Raw genomic sequence first — 15,846 nt, 5'->3', positions numbered from 1 at the left:
ACAATTAACAGACTTGATGTGACTGATTCAGTATACCAGGATTATTTTGGCACAAAAGAACATAAAGTGGCCCTAAAGGATCAAAATACATTACTTTGTATGTAAGATCTTCATTAGAATAGCTGCAATGAGTTAGTGAGTTGTCATAATGTGCTTTTTTAAAAAGTCTATCCTAGTCGACTTTGGTCGAGAGCTGGACTACAGTCCACAACGGTAGCCAGTCAATTACAGTTCACATAAACAAACGAACAAAAACAACCACCATCACACCTATAAGCAATTTAGAGTTTTCAATGAACTTAACATGATTTTTTTTTAGAATATTGGCCATTGTAGGAACAACAACAACATAGGAACATGGAAAGTCTACACAATTCACCCAAACTGACATTTAGACATTTAATGTCTTAGTGAATGCCATCATTGTTCTGCGTTATGACTTTGGGTGCCTCTAAATTGTCGTTTTCCACATATTGGAGGTTTTAAGCATCAGAAGCAAGCGACATAAAGAGACAATATGAGGTTAAAAAGAGAGGAATGTACCTCCTCTTTGTTATTGTGCCATGTTCTCAGCATTACGATCTTGCCTTCACCCTCATTAAGTTGTGAGCTTTGCCAGCCCTCGAAGCAATGAGACCAAGAGTGTTGATGGTAGTGATGGTTTGGTTTGTTCCAAAGGGGGAGGTGACATATTGAGGGGGCCTGTTAAAAGTCAGACACATGCAGTGCCACGTAATTATGGGGCTCCTGTGAGTGCCGGCTGGAGCCTGAGAGAGAGAGAGAGAGAGAGAGAGAGAGAGAGAGAGAGACAGAGAGGGAGAGAGAGAGGGAGAGAGAGGGATGAGCCTTCCTTTGAGGATCCTTCCTTTCCTCGCATTACTGAAGTTGAGCAAACTTTGAAAGGACACTGCACTTTGAGCATCTGGTCGTCATCAGGCAGCGGCCCTTCCCATGCTCACATGTGATTCAGCCCGAGCAAACAGAATTCAGATCATCGCTCTCTTGCACTTCTTAAGCCAGATAAGCTAAAATTGTTCTCAAACGTTGATCACCGCTGTATGGATACGCGAGAGAGGTTTGATTACGAAAAACAGACAGAAGGCATTTGCTGATGTTTGTTTGAGCCCTCTGTGGCTCATTTGGATATGAAAAAAAGAATTCTCCTCTCCAAACAGAACAGCAGACTTTGCCTTTGAGAATTGAGACAGACGCTCAGCAAGCAAGGATCTATTTGTTTGGTTTTGAGCTTGCGGATCACCAAATTCTACGTTTCCCTGTTGCGTCATGACTTCAAGTTATGCACACGTAATGGACAGGCAAGCCACGATATCAAACCGCCTCGAGAGTCCCATCACGTCTAATCTGGATAACTTGCAAGCCAAAAAGAACTTCTCGGTAAGCCACCTGTTGGATCTGGAAGAAGCCAGGGAAATGGTTGGCAACCAGGCAGACGAGAGCGTCGGGGAAGCTGGGAGAAATATGCTGGAGTCCCCTGGACTGACCAGTGGAAGTGACACAAACCAACAGGACAGTAAGTCGGCCTCTTGAAATTGGCATGTGAAAATCCCCACACTGAACATCATCTATCATTTTTAGTTGATTACAATAATTGCGTATGCAGAGCACACAAAGTGAGGACAAACGGACACAAAAGAAATGTTTTTGTGATTTGTCAAATACTCATTTATGACGGCCTCGCCCTCACTAGACTATTATTAATTCTTTAAGTTTCATCCCAATGTAGTATAATGCCGTTGGTGAATGAGGTGAAGTAAAACATACAGCAATAAAGCTTTGCCCTCAATTGAGGTCAGCAGTTATTACGCAGCATATATCTTGTTGAAAAGTGGGGAAAATGTAACTTTATTTGAAGCTACTTTACCATTAAGCACTCAATAGATGGAAATTAGTACATCGATGAATGAAGAAAACGGCATCGGCCAATTTTATTTTCCTTAACGTGCCCAAAACAAGGCGGCATATAGCACCATGCGAATATGTGATGAAACTGCAATTTTTAGTCATAAAGGCTGCCTATAGAGGTAAAACAAAATAAAATCAAATAAACAAAAAAAAATCTTCGCTTTCCTGTTGCTCCAAGGAGGGGAAATGAAGGGTCCCTCGTCTCCTATAAGGGACCGTTTGAACAAGTTCACACAAACATTATAGGCTTTAATGGGTGTTATTGTTATGTTTGAAGGCTAAAAATCAGAGGAGTGACAGAGAAAAATGCGAGTGAAGTGGGTCACAACATTAATTTACGGTTATTTTCGGCCTGTCAAACACTCTCAGACTATTGGACGCTAATGGTTTGTCATGACTTACGGGCGTGTCTTTGCTCTAACAATTAAAGAAAGATATAACATGCCACTAGATCTCATTGTGACTTAAAAAAGCAGGTGATATGAATCAGTTGCTCACTAAACGTAAGACATTAAGCACATGCGTTCTGTAATTCTACATCGTGTAAATATTCATCTGCTGTTTATTTTCTATTTCGTAGTATAGCCTATGAATTAGCGTTTTTTAAAATTATTATTGTTGTTATTTTTATTATTTACTAGTCTCAGTTTTAGATGCTGCTTTCTATCAAAACTGGCAAGAAAACGGGATTTACATTTATTCATTTGAAAATTGCATTTATGAATAAAAGCTATTGACAAACCGTTTCTAAAGTTGTACAACAATCTCCTGTAATAACTTGTTTTGAGTCTTGCTGTTATCATTAAATTAGACACACTGCATTTTCTTCTAACTTGCACGCCATAATATCTAACTAATACCTATATGTAACAAATTCACCGATCTCGGTCATTGTTATTATTAATATTATTATTATTATTATTATTATTATTATTATTATTATTATTATTGTTATATTAATGCTGTCCTTACTATTCCACCATGCCATAAATTAATAAATTTTCACTGTTAATTGGCACGTACTTGTTAAATACAATACAATACAATACAACTATATTTATATAGCGCATTTCACAACAGCTGGAGCTGTAACGAAGTGCTTTACATATGGTGTAATTTAAATGAGCGGGAAAGCTGCACATAGCGTCTCAAATATGCATAAATTCGGTTTAGCAGGATGCAATAGGCCTATAGAGCCTATTTTTAAATGAAGCATTATAAAAGACAATATGAATGTGATCCAAAATAACAATAGCATTTCAAGAAAAAAATGAGTGACAGAAATTGAGAAAACATTTGTATTTTACTCTGACCCTCTTGATACTAATGTGACAGCGCAGAGAAAATCATTTTGGTAATTGACCTGCTCTCATTTAATGTGAGAAGGGCGGCTGTTTGTTTCTAATGAAAGGTTAGAGGTCAACAAGTTTTTAAACCTCTCAACTTGTAATTGAATCTAAAATCACCCACAGACATGTAAATCACTGCCAATCACTCTGAACATCTTACCTTATTTCTGTTAACAACTTGATGTAACATAAATCCCATGCCTTCGGAATTTTTAGATGATTCGATGCCACGCAAATAGTGGATGAACGCTCCTTCTGTGATTTAAAAATGCATGCTCCTTGATCCCTCGGCACCTTGTCGTTTTACTCTCAAGTTTACATTCCCATTCCATTCCATCAGAATTGTGCAGATGTGGAGTTCATTGAGCAAAGCACATTTATTTTATGTTGTAAACTATGGGGCATTTGAGAATAGTACAGTCATTTACTAAAACGTAGCGATAAGCAGAAAATAATGACGTTGTCCCTATTCAGGCATATTTCCCTTCCTCAAATTTCCCATATTTCAAAAAGTTCTTTTGTGAACTTCTGAGCACAACTGCATTTGTGTCATTAAAAGTGGCATGGAATAACTACATATGCATTCTATAATACATCCGTCCATTGTTTCCTTAAAAATGAACAAGTAAACAATAAAAATGCATGCGAAGTGAGGTGAGACGGTGATGTCGGCGACCTAGAAAATGTTGTTGTAAGCTATGTAGCGTGGGTACACAAGCACTTTTCTTAATGTCATTTCACCACCGGACAAGTTGTGTTTTAAGTTTAGTCTGTACTCCTGCGACTGTGGCTGGAAGTAATCTTTCCTTAGATAAGATGGTGACATGCAAACAAACAGGCTCAGTGTTGACACACTTGAGCGTTGGCTTCTCAACAGTTTGAGCACAAGGGTTTTTGTGTGGAGCAAGCGAAGAATGCTCCAATCTACTGATAGTTGTTGTTTGTTGCGTTTTATTTGATTTTATTTTGAACATATTGGTCTTCATCTCAGAAATATCCTAACATGCCTGAATTAGATGGTAAATTTAAAAGTGAATCTATGACTCCAGCTATCGCAGAAAAGCACAATTTACTAATTCACATACTAATATTATACAGAACAATTAGTGTTTATCATTAGTAAAAGTCCATTTATTTTAAAAATACTCAATTACTGGATTGGAGGCCTCATCACAGTTTGGGGTGATTAGAATTTATTCTTAAAATCTTTGTTTGGTTAGGAAGGTTAAAGTTTTATTACAAAGGCAATACAAATTCTTAAGTAAAAAAAACTTTTGGTGCATATGGAAGTAATTTATATGTGTTTTTGAATTTCCTCTGTATTTATTGAGATTTTCATTGGAGTCTTAATAGAATAACATTTCAATGAGCATTTTCAATTTTAAAAACGGTTCATACACACGCACACACACTCGTATGTATATATATATATATATATATATATATACATCTATATATATATATATATATATATATATATATATATATATATACACCAAACACACGTGACTTTCTCACAGTCCCTGAAGTTTGAACAGTTCGTTTAGGTTTTATTTTACAGGTAAAGGTTACTGAGTCTGAAAAGTGTTGTGCTTTAACTGGTTTATCTATCCACTGGGTTGGGGAAACAGACAGATATTTCAAATGTCTAATCGTCTAAACTGTCTTATCTTGTAGTGTCACAATAATAAACCAGTAGCGTCAACATGGAGACATATTCATTCAACATAATAAATATTGTTACTCTATTAGAACATTTGAAATATTTAATGTTTTTTTTTTGTAAGTATGCCATATCAAAGGCGACAGATTTGGCTTTTATTTGTAGTCATCTAAAAAATATCATTATAGGTCAATACCCTTGTAATCTATCCAGCGTTTCCCAAACTTTATTAATAAGACTTAGAATCGGTCTTCCTGTCTCAATATGTTTGATAATAGATAGATAAAAAAAGCACATATTTGTAATTCATAAAAAACATTTTGGAAAAATTAAGTGACCCCTGATGATCTATTACATCGCACAAGTGTGCCACGGCACCCTGGTTTAGAATAGCTGCAGTAATCAATATTAGCCCTGCTTGCCAGCCTGGACTTAAGAGTGAGCAGTCCACCATTATTCCTATTACTGAGTCCATAATTTACATTTCATGCACATTATAGTCATGAACTAAGTACGATCATGCCTGCTGTTACCACATTTAATGAAGCATGCAACCATATGATTTATATTGCCATGTACTATAAATAAATAGAGAAAGTAACTTAGATGTTCAAACCCAAATAGTGAGTTGATGAATTAATAGCGACAAACAGAATATGACCGTGATTAAAATTTATAAATAAATCTCTTTTGTTTGCAGTGCTGTACAATTTCTCCGTGAGCAAGCCTACCTGAAACAAAATGTTTTCATATCACTTTTCAATAATCATTCTCTTTGCTTTTTGTCTTTATTTGGCATACAAACAACAACACACTCATTTTCTTTTCACATAGACGAGCAGATGAACACGGAGGAAAAGAAGAAGAGGAAGCAACGCAGGAACAGAACCACCTTTAACAGCAGCCAGCTCCAGGCTCTTGAGAGAGTGTTTGAAAGAACGCATTACCCAGACGCTTTCGTTCGAGAGGACCTGGCCCGCAGGGTCAACCTTACTGAGGCTAGAGTGCAGGTAAGGAGAGGGACATCACTTCTCATTTTCTTAGCCCAAACCGTATATATCTCTATATCTATCTATCTATCTATCTATATATCTATATATCTATATATATAGATATATATATATCTATATATCTAGATATATATATGTAAAAAAGTCTTTATACACACTTAAAAACTTAAGAGAGGGATTTCCTGCAGGAGCTCCCCTTAAACAAAACATTTGATCAACAGTATAGCCATGAGATTAAAAAGTCTTGGGGAAGAGTTCACAATGGACAAAACTACAGTAATGCTTCAAACGAACACAGAATTCCATGGCAACAGCTGGGAAACTGTATTTGTTTGGAACACTTACAGAGCTTTTTGAGGAATTCCCACAGCTCCTGAAATCTCAAGACCAAAGAATTACATAATGCAATAAATATTTATCTCACTTCTCAACGTGAGATCCTAAATCTGTGATTTTAGGGACTTTTACCAGAACTGGAGGTCTTGTCGCCTTGGGAACTGAACAAACAGCAGGGAACCTAGTATCACACATCATCTGTTAGTTCTGAGTTTATACTATGAGGCTGATTGCTGAAAGAGCCTTTGAGCATGTTTTTGCTTTGCATTAGCCAGTTGAAGGGCAACTGATAAGAAGTTTTCTGCACCATACAAACAGAAATTCTCTCTCAATATATTTGCTGATAATTGGTGGGTTGTCTGCCTGAACTCCTTGCAAAAAAGTTTTGAGTGATCTTAAGTTAGAAAATGAGGTCCAAAAATGCAAAACATGTATTTATGATGGATGAGAATATTTTTCCTTCCTTTTCCAGAAAAATAAAAATGTAAAATAATAATTAATAAATAAATATATATAGAGAGATAGATACATATAGATATATTAGTGCTGTCCAGTGATTAATTTTTTAAATTCTTTAATCACTAAAAATTCCATGATTAATCATGATTAATCACATTTTTCAACTATACTATTTTTTGCAAAGCTTATAATAGTTATTTACTTGAATAATATCTTGGAATTGATGCAAAATCACCAAATATGAAGTATATTTAATTCAAAGACTGTTCTAATAGCTTTCTTGGATTCTTGAATACGATCTAAATGGAGACATCTTTACAGACATTTTTTTTAAAAACATTTCTCCAAACTGCCCTCAAGCGCCATACTCCAGCAGTGTTGGTTTGCAAGGCCCAGTGGTAATTTAAACACAGTGTTCTGTTCTGAGATGTGCTAAAGACAGCTAATATGACACAATATTTGCAAAGTATACAAATAATTTTTGAAGTAAATCAAACTGAGTTAACTGAGTTAAGATATTTAACTGAGTTAGAATTTTGGGAATTAATCACCTGAGCTTTAATTTTGACAGCCCTAATATATATATATATATATATATATATATATATATATATATATATATATATATATATATATATATATATATATATATATATGCACATATATATATATATATATATATATATATATATATACACATATATATATATATATATGTATATATATATATATATATATATATATATATGCTGCCAAGATGGTCGACTAAGCACGATAACGTCAACATTCAAAATGGTCGACAATTTTAATAGTAGAGTTGGTTTTTACACCTTCGCTTTTTTTGCCCCACTTTTTGAGATTTGCGTTATTTCTCCAAATATAAATATATTTTCGTGCATTACTTTGCATTGTCTTAATCAGAAATAGAAATATTTTTTTTCTTTCCAAGTTATGTCGTTCTATACAAGTTGTCCAAATTCAAATAAAGTAGTTAGCGTCAAAGTCATAACAACTCAATACGTAGTTCTTGGAAATGTTCCTTTTGTAACACTGTGTACTGTTTCCTTCCGTTTTGCTTGCTTCCTTCATTCCTTCCTTCCTTGTCAAAGCTTTCATTCCATCATCATCAGTGCTTACTTTTTACTTCATTTTTTTCTTCCTTCTTTCCTTCCTTTCTTAACCTTCCATTCCTCCCTTTTGCAATTACTTGCTAATTTATATGACGGCATATGGAAAGCGCTTAGTTACAGCTCCAGCTGTTGTGAAATGCGCTATACAAATAAAATTGTATTGTATTGTATTTATGCGTTTGTTTATTTGCCGCTGTGTTTTTCTTTCGAAAATGCCTCATCTCTCACTGGCTGTATGCCTTGTCAGTGACACGCACGCACAGCAGTGGACATCCGAACCAGCCGTGATGTAAACAGAAGCATTGTGGGTAATTAGCATCAGCAATAGAGTCCGAAAGTCCAGACGCATTTCACCAAAATTATTTAAAACGATGCAGACCTCCTTTTGAGGTAGCACATTGTTGATGAACGGGCATCTAATGTTGTGGCTGATCCCTGATTTCATTTCTGACATAGGGACAGTCGTTTCCAGAAGTTAGCTGGAGTTAGCACACACAGTCTACTATGTCCGTCTGATGCACGGCCGCACGTAATGTCCGGTTGTGGTAACCTAACATATTGGAGCATCTACTATTTTGGAGGACTATGGAGGTAGCAAACCCACATTTATTAAAAAGCAAAACACAGTTTTTGTATATGATATCGAAGAGTCACTTACAACCATACACAGAGTGTTGCGTTTTTAAACTCGTACATCTCAGCACTCAAAGTAACACAAACTGACCTACAGTATTTGCCACAAGCCCTTAATGGTAACACCAAACAATAAAAGACATAACCTACCTGTGTTGTTAGAATATACTAATTTACAGTGCTAAAAATATATTCCTCCTAATCTTTAATGCTTTATTTATGATGTTTTTTTTTTCATTTCAGGTGTATACCACATTTTGAATTGGTTATGCATACTAGAGAACCAGAAAAAAAATGTTTTGGATAAAGGTAAAATAGGAACAACATTCTCATTTTTAGTTTGTGCCTTGCCCTAATTTTACTCATTATTTTACTACTCTCTAAAGTAAAAAAAAAGGGATTCGTGCCCAAGAATAGTGAAATATTTACATAAGTATTTCTTTTTGAATTTATAAATAATTACACTGCATTAATGCAACTCAGCATAGTGTAGTTTTTGGTTCAATTTTAAAATGTACTAAACAGTTGCAGCTAAAAATTCTAAGGCCACAGTATCACCTACACTTTCAGTTGTGCCATCATTTCTAAACATGTCAGGATGCCGTTAGAAGCTGCAAAGTTCAATATAAATTGACTGTACAACCATCTTAATTATCTTTATTATAATTTGTACATACCTTAAAGAAGTCAAGCTGTACGCTACAGATGGTCATATAAGAGCAGCTGCATGCTGGTTCAATACGCTGCGATTTACATAGATCCCATTAGTCAACTAATCGTGACAGCTGTTGATGATTAGTCAACTTCCAGAACAAAGAGATCAGAACATATTGCCTCAGTCCTAAAGGCTTTACACTGGCTCCCAATTAGCTGTAGAATAGATTTTAAAATTCTGCTACTGGTCTATAAATAACTAAATGGTTCGGGTCCTGAATACATTAAAGAAAGGCTGATAGAAAATAAACCCAGTCAGGCTCTGAGGTCTGTAGATCAGGTCAGTTAGTGGAGTTCAAAGTAAACATGATAAAACTGCATTTAGCCATAATGCTGCTCATAAATGGATTAAGTTGCCAACAGAAGTGAAGTCAGCACCGAGCATAAATTCTTTTAAATCCAGGTTAAAACTTTAAAGTCCTCTAAACAAATCTTTTTTTTCTTTACGTATTTTAGAAACACACTTGTATTTCCTTACTTAACTTTAAAATGTTTTTTAAGTTTTCTGGTAATGTGTTTAAATGTTATTAATGTGCATTTCATAATTTTTCTAAGCTACTTTTGTTTTTTCTGTGTTTGTAAATGATTGTGGGTGTTGTGCGTTCGCTGGCATGAAGCACATTTAGCTGCTAGTGTATGAAATGTGCTGTATAAATAAAACTGCTTTGCCTAGCATTTATATATATATATATATATATATATATATATATATATATATATATATATATATGTGTATATATATATATATATATATATATATGTGTATATATATATATATATATATACATGTGTATATGTATATGTGTGTGTGTGCGTGTGTGTGTGCCGTGTGATTCACTGACGACCAATTCAGGTGTCACCTGGCTACCGCCCAAAGACAGCCGGGATAGGTTCTAGCATGCCTGCGACCCTCATGAGGAAAAGCAGTTCGTAATATGGATTGATGAAGATATATATTTGTGTCTATGTGTTTCCTTCTCTACAACATGAGCAGAACTCCACTTGCAGAAGAAAATAGGGAAAGGGAAATTGTAAGGGTAGAGCGAGAAGAAGGAGCACATCTGTGATTAATGTGAAGCAGAAAGTAATGCCGCAATCCTTTGATAATAGAGTCTTTGAGCTCATTCCTGAGGCTATGCGTCAGCATGCAACGAGCCCCTATGAGCGCCAACATCTAATAATGGATATGATTTCACAATGAGCAACAGCATTAGCTTCCCATGAAGTCTTTTCATCATGTGTTTAGAAAGTTGGAAGGGACTCATTAGAAGTGGCTTATGAATCATACACTTTCAATTCTGTGCATGTGTACACGGTGTGTACATACTACAAAATATTGCTGCACAGATGTTGCAAATGCAGAATTCATGAAGATAGCGATTTAATAGTTTGGACTGCCAAATTGGCTATTAGTTCACATCACAATCACCGGCGTCTGTGGCTCGGCCGAACGTTGTGTTGACCACACGCTTAAGGATTTATGTATAGTAAATAAACAATTATGACCGTTTTGTGTGGAAATCAGGCAGGAAATATCACTTATAAACACCACCCTATAGTTGGTCTTTTGCTGACTATGATCAAAAGGGAGGAAGAATGCTCCAATTAGTTCCGATGATGTTTGTACAGAAAGATCACTGCAGGGTTTATAGTGGAACAATACAATTTGTACAGCTAATTATATCATATGTCATAATGTAAATTGTAACATTTTCAAACTGCAGAGTGGATTTTTAAATATAAAGATTATTTTTTCTCATTGCAGGTTTGGTTTCAAAACAGGCGAGCTAAGTTTCGTCGGAATGAGCGTGCTATGCTGGCCAGCAAGAATGCTTCGCTCCTGAAATCCTACTCTGGAGAAGTTACAGCAGTGGAGCAGCCAATTGTCCCACGCCCTGCGCCACGCCCAAATGATTATCTTTCCTGGGGTAGCAGTGCTCCTTACAGGTTGGTCTCACATTGATACCCCCTCCTCCATTAACAAAGAAAGTCAAATCAATTTCCAATACATTGTGACTTCTGTCATCATTTTAGACCTTCTATATTCAAATCAAATAACGTACACATGCAACCAGTTAAAAAAACTAGAAACAATGTTTCCAGTCAAAACACAGTTATGTGTATAAATTAAGATAACAAAAAAAATCTTTTAAACTCCTTGTAATTCCGAGTCAGATGTAAACATCATACTTTATTGACAGTTTCATACAGAATTCAAAGTATGCCCAGAAAACTTAAGTATGTTGATATCTTCTTCCCTTCTTTTCCATACATTCCAAGTGCTCAATTACTCACACACTCAAAACAATTCTAACATATACATTAGGGAATGAGGCTCAGTGTTGTCACTGTAGCATTTTTTTCATTGTATGTCACTGAGGCTTGTAATAAGGAGAATGGCATCTCTGGCGTGTTTTAATACTCATTTAGTTTGGATCTCAAAAGACAAAATATAAAACAATATACCTAGTGTTCACTGATGTTTCTAGTTCTAATGAATGTCTTTTAATATTGTCTGATTCTATCTTGGAGGGTCTCAATGAAAGATTTCTAATAACAATACAATACAATACAATACAACTTTCTTTATATAGCTGGAGGTGCTTTGGATATAGCTTTGGTGGTAAGAGTGTTTTGCTCATAATATACGTCTCGCATTACATTACAAATTGCTTTCCGTGCTTTGGCGGATTAAGGATTTGCTACATTGTAAAAGATGGACATTCAGATGCATTTTACATCATATTAAATATAAAGAGAAGCCAGGTGAGGTGGCTCGGGCATCTGATGAGGATGACTCCTGGACGCCTCCCTTGTGAGGTGTTCCGGGCATGTCCCACCGGCAGGAGGCAGCCGAGGACAAATCAGGACATGCTGGAAAGACAATGTCTCCCGGCTGGCTTGGGAATACCTAGAGATCCCTCCGTAAAAGCTAGAAGTTGTAGCTGGGGAGAGGGAAGTCTGAGCTTCCCTGCTGAAGCCGCTACCTCCAAGACCCAATTCTGGATAAGTGGCAGATAATGGATGCCTGGATGGATAACATACTGAGCATATATTTATTCATTTAGTTCGCAACTTTATGTTCAATAGCAGCCATATGAAGTATTACTGGAATTACAGAAGATAATTTTTCATCTATGGTATCTGGCCTTTCTTTATGCATACAGTAATGTACGTAAATGAACATTGCAACAATGCCTCTCCACTCATTGTTTCCCAACCCGTTCTTCAGTGCAAAGTTGCCTAATCCTGAGACGCTAATGATGAGGCGATAATGTGAAAACAACCTGTATTAAATCCACTTTTGACCTCTCTGACCCCTCTGCTACATGTTACACCAGATTAAAAATGTTGAAAGATCACAAACTCTTTGCAGATTATGTTACTTTTGTCATGATTTAACTATGATTCTCCAAATTGGCATTAAATAGCAAACACTGTCATGACACCAACACATCTAACTTCCGGCACTAAGCAGGGCATCAAGACTGAAGTATTATAAAGCCACAATAATAAGTGGAACAAACTAATGGGACGCTAACTCATATAATATTATTGTTAAACTGATGTCAGTGCTATAATAGTTGGAATTTTTCATTACCGTTCGTCTGTTGCTTCTAAAAATCACTTCGTTTTGTTTAGTTATTTAAGAGAAAGTTTGATAGTATTTATTAGCTAAAAGCTTTTTTTGAAAATGCTTTGTTTGAGTTATTTTATCTTAGTTTTTGTATATATATATATGTATATATGTGTATATATATATATATATATATATATATATATATATATATATATATATATATATATATATATATATATATATATATATATATATATATATATATATATATGTGTGTGTGTGTGTGTGCGTGCCTGTGGGTGCGCGTGTGGGGGTGTGTTTGCATGTGTGCGGGGGTGTGGGTGTGTGTGTGTGTGTGTGTGTGAGAGTGTAGAGCGAGAGACAAAGAGAGAGAGAGTATTTGTTGAGTACAATTTTTATTTAAAAAAAGTCATAAAATATTGTGTAATAAAGTAAAGTGAAACATAATTCTCAAACAATTAACTTTCATTTTTCTGTAACTATGGATGTACAGCAACACTAACATAAATCTATTTAAAATGAACCCTGAAAGTTCATGTATGATATGACTTGAGAAAGACATTTTCACTATTATTATAGTTAGTTTTCCTTCTTTTTATAAAAGTGAGATAGTTTTGTTTAAAAAAAGTTTTTGTTTTTAGCCAGTATACACAAAAGAAGCCTATTCTAATAATGTGAATTTACTTCAGTTTTTTTCTTTTTAAATTGTTGTCATTTTCACTAAATTGCTCTTCATATATAGTAAAAATACTATTTCATGATTTTTCCGATACAATTGTGCTTGTTTACTGAAATTGTTAGCAATTACAAACTGATGGCTAAACCTTTTCCACCCTTTGTTATCCCTCTCTTTATTCCCACAGTGCCATGGCCACCTATCCACCAAATTGCTCCAACACTAACACATCTCAGGGAATGAACATGGCAAACAGCATTGCCAACCTACGGCTCAAAGCAAAGGAGTACAGCTTGAACCAGGTGCCCACAGTCAACTGAAAGGTGACAAACAGAACAGCCATATAGATTGGGGGACCTTCGAAACCACTGGACCCCCACAGACAAGCAACATCTTTGGAATGAGCTTCATCCGACATAACCTGGATCATGAGGTTTCTGCTTTTTTACTTTAGAAATTAGGTGTAATAGCATTTTGCCATGAGTTGCAAAATGTCAGATACCAAGTGATGCAAAAATGTTTCACTCCAAGACTTTGTTTTTCTTACTGTTTATACTAAAGACATCGAGACTGGGTGTTGTAATCAAATATCTGTGTAGTTTTGTTACTGACCTATATGGAAGCGTTTTAGTTTTGTACTGTTATCAGAAACAGAAGGAATGAGACGCAAACAAAATGTGGAATCCCCTCTCTCTACTTTGGCTGCGCCGGACAAAATCGCACACCCGCAACTGGGTTAATTTCTGTACTTCTTGAAATCTATGAAGACTCCATGTTAAATACAGGGTTAGTAACATCATGGTTCTGACTACAGTTTTATTTTATCACTTTCCTATCCATATTATACCAATGACAACCAAATGTTTTCAAGTAATTTTCATTGTAAGTATTCAAGATACAGGAGAGACTGTTGTACTTTGTATTTGCTCGTAGATCATTTTCATGTTCTGTGATATCATGTATTTGTAACAGAAAACATGTATATTAATTAATAAAATGCATTTCAAGCAATAAATTAGTCTATAATTTAGTAGGTTCAATAACAGATAAGATGCATTTTGTGAAGATTTTAAAAGCTTTCGGTTTTTCTTTAAAAAAAAAAAAAACTACTTTCAAATAAGCTTTCGAAAATATATGACTGCAGACATGCAGTCCAATAAATTTTGCCCATTTAACTACAAGAATTATCCATAAGAAATAAGTATGTTTGTAGTCGGGATCGTTGAGAGAGCAACATGATCTTGGACCCCTTGCAGGACCCATTAGAGCTAGATTTACAACTTAAATTATTCCACAGAGAAAAACCTCAAGCTATGCTTTGTGTGTTTTATTTATAGATGCCGTTCAATTTCATCCTAAAATATTTATATTTATGGGCTTCTTTCAATGAAGGGATTCTAACTCTTGAGTTGCCATGCATGATATTTCTTCTCCCCGTAAGTTGCGCAAGAAACACATTTTTTGTTGTCCGGCATTGGTCAACTGTAAATGTGGGTTAGTAGAACTGCCAATGGAGGTGTTGTCAACCTCACGTCCAATGTATATGTGTTGAGCTGATATTTTATGAAACAAGCAGAGTCATAAACATTTCCTAAATATATTTATATCAAACTTTCTTTCTGCTCAACTAAATTCAATGCTAAATGCATTTTACTGTTGATACTTGACTGTGGTATTTTCATTTCTAGAGCGGAGAAATTGCTATAGTCAGTTCTTTACATTAATCAGGAAAGAAAAGCAATGTGAGTATATTTCCTTAAAAAAAATAATCATAATAAATGTTTTTCTCTTTTTGACTGAAGCAAATTTGAGAACTTTTTAAAATGCTACTTACTATCATCTCACAGCACACGATTCTCTTTGCGTGAATCATTTAATTACTTTGGTAGTTCACTGCATTTAATGACCTTTTTTAGGCTAACTTGATTGAGCATTTTTCCCCAGTACTTCCTACGTGGCTGTGAACTGATTGTCATATTGTCAGTGCAAAATGGTGGTTCACTGATGTGGCTTCAACATTTATCCCATCTTGCATGCCACATTAAAAAAGGATATTCCTGTTTTCTTTTGAGTTGTTTTCTTTTCTCCTTTTAGTTGCTTTCCTGATCACTGATCCCTGACTGTGGTATGTCCAATGTCAGACCCTGTCCCCCTCTTCCCCTGCCAGGCGCCTGGTCTCACCTTTCATGGCCAGAGTCGGGGCTGACCTGAAGTGATTCCAGATGTGGAAATCTTTTTAACCTAAACCCCATCACCCACTCCCCTCTAACCCCCACACTCTTCACCCTCTCACTTCTTCTCCTCCCCCTCTTCACCCCAGGCCCTGGCCAGCCACTCCATCAGGTATGACAG

The 15,846-nt window shown here is 35.6% G+C and overlaps 1 protein-coding gene across 1 annotated transcript; it reads left to right on the top strand.

The window, feature by feature from the left end:
• The first annotated feature begins 1,295 nt into the window (after positions 1–1,295).
• prrx1b (paired related homeobox 1b) lies at positions 1,296–14,432 on the top strand. The gene is made up of 4 exons (XM_088313272.1): positions 1,296–1,531; positions 5,770–5,945; positions 10,983–11,164; positions 13,682–14,432. The coding sequence occupies exons 1-4, from the start codon at positions 1,309–1,311 to the stop codon at positions 13,812–13,814; spliced, it is 714 nt and encodes a 237-aa protein (XP_088169398.1). The 5' UTR covers positions 1,296–1,308; the 3' UTR covers positions 13,815–14,432.
• Positions 14,433–15,846: the final 1,414 nt, after the last annotated feature.

Source organism: Idiotropiscis lumnitzeri, chromosome 13, assembly GCF_059441095.1.
Source record: "Idiotropiscis lumnitzeri isolate Australia: NSW breed Sydney's pygmy pipehorse chromosome 13, RoL_Ilum_1.0, whole genome shotgun sequence".
Classification (NCBI taxonomy): domain Eukaryota; kingdom Metazoa; phylum Chordata; class Actinopteri; order Syngnathiformes; family Syngnathidae; genus Idiotropiscis; species Idiotropiscis lumnitzeri.
Note: the sequence above shows the minus strand (reverse complement) of the source record. Positions and strands in the feature narration are given on the sequence as shown.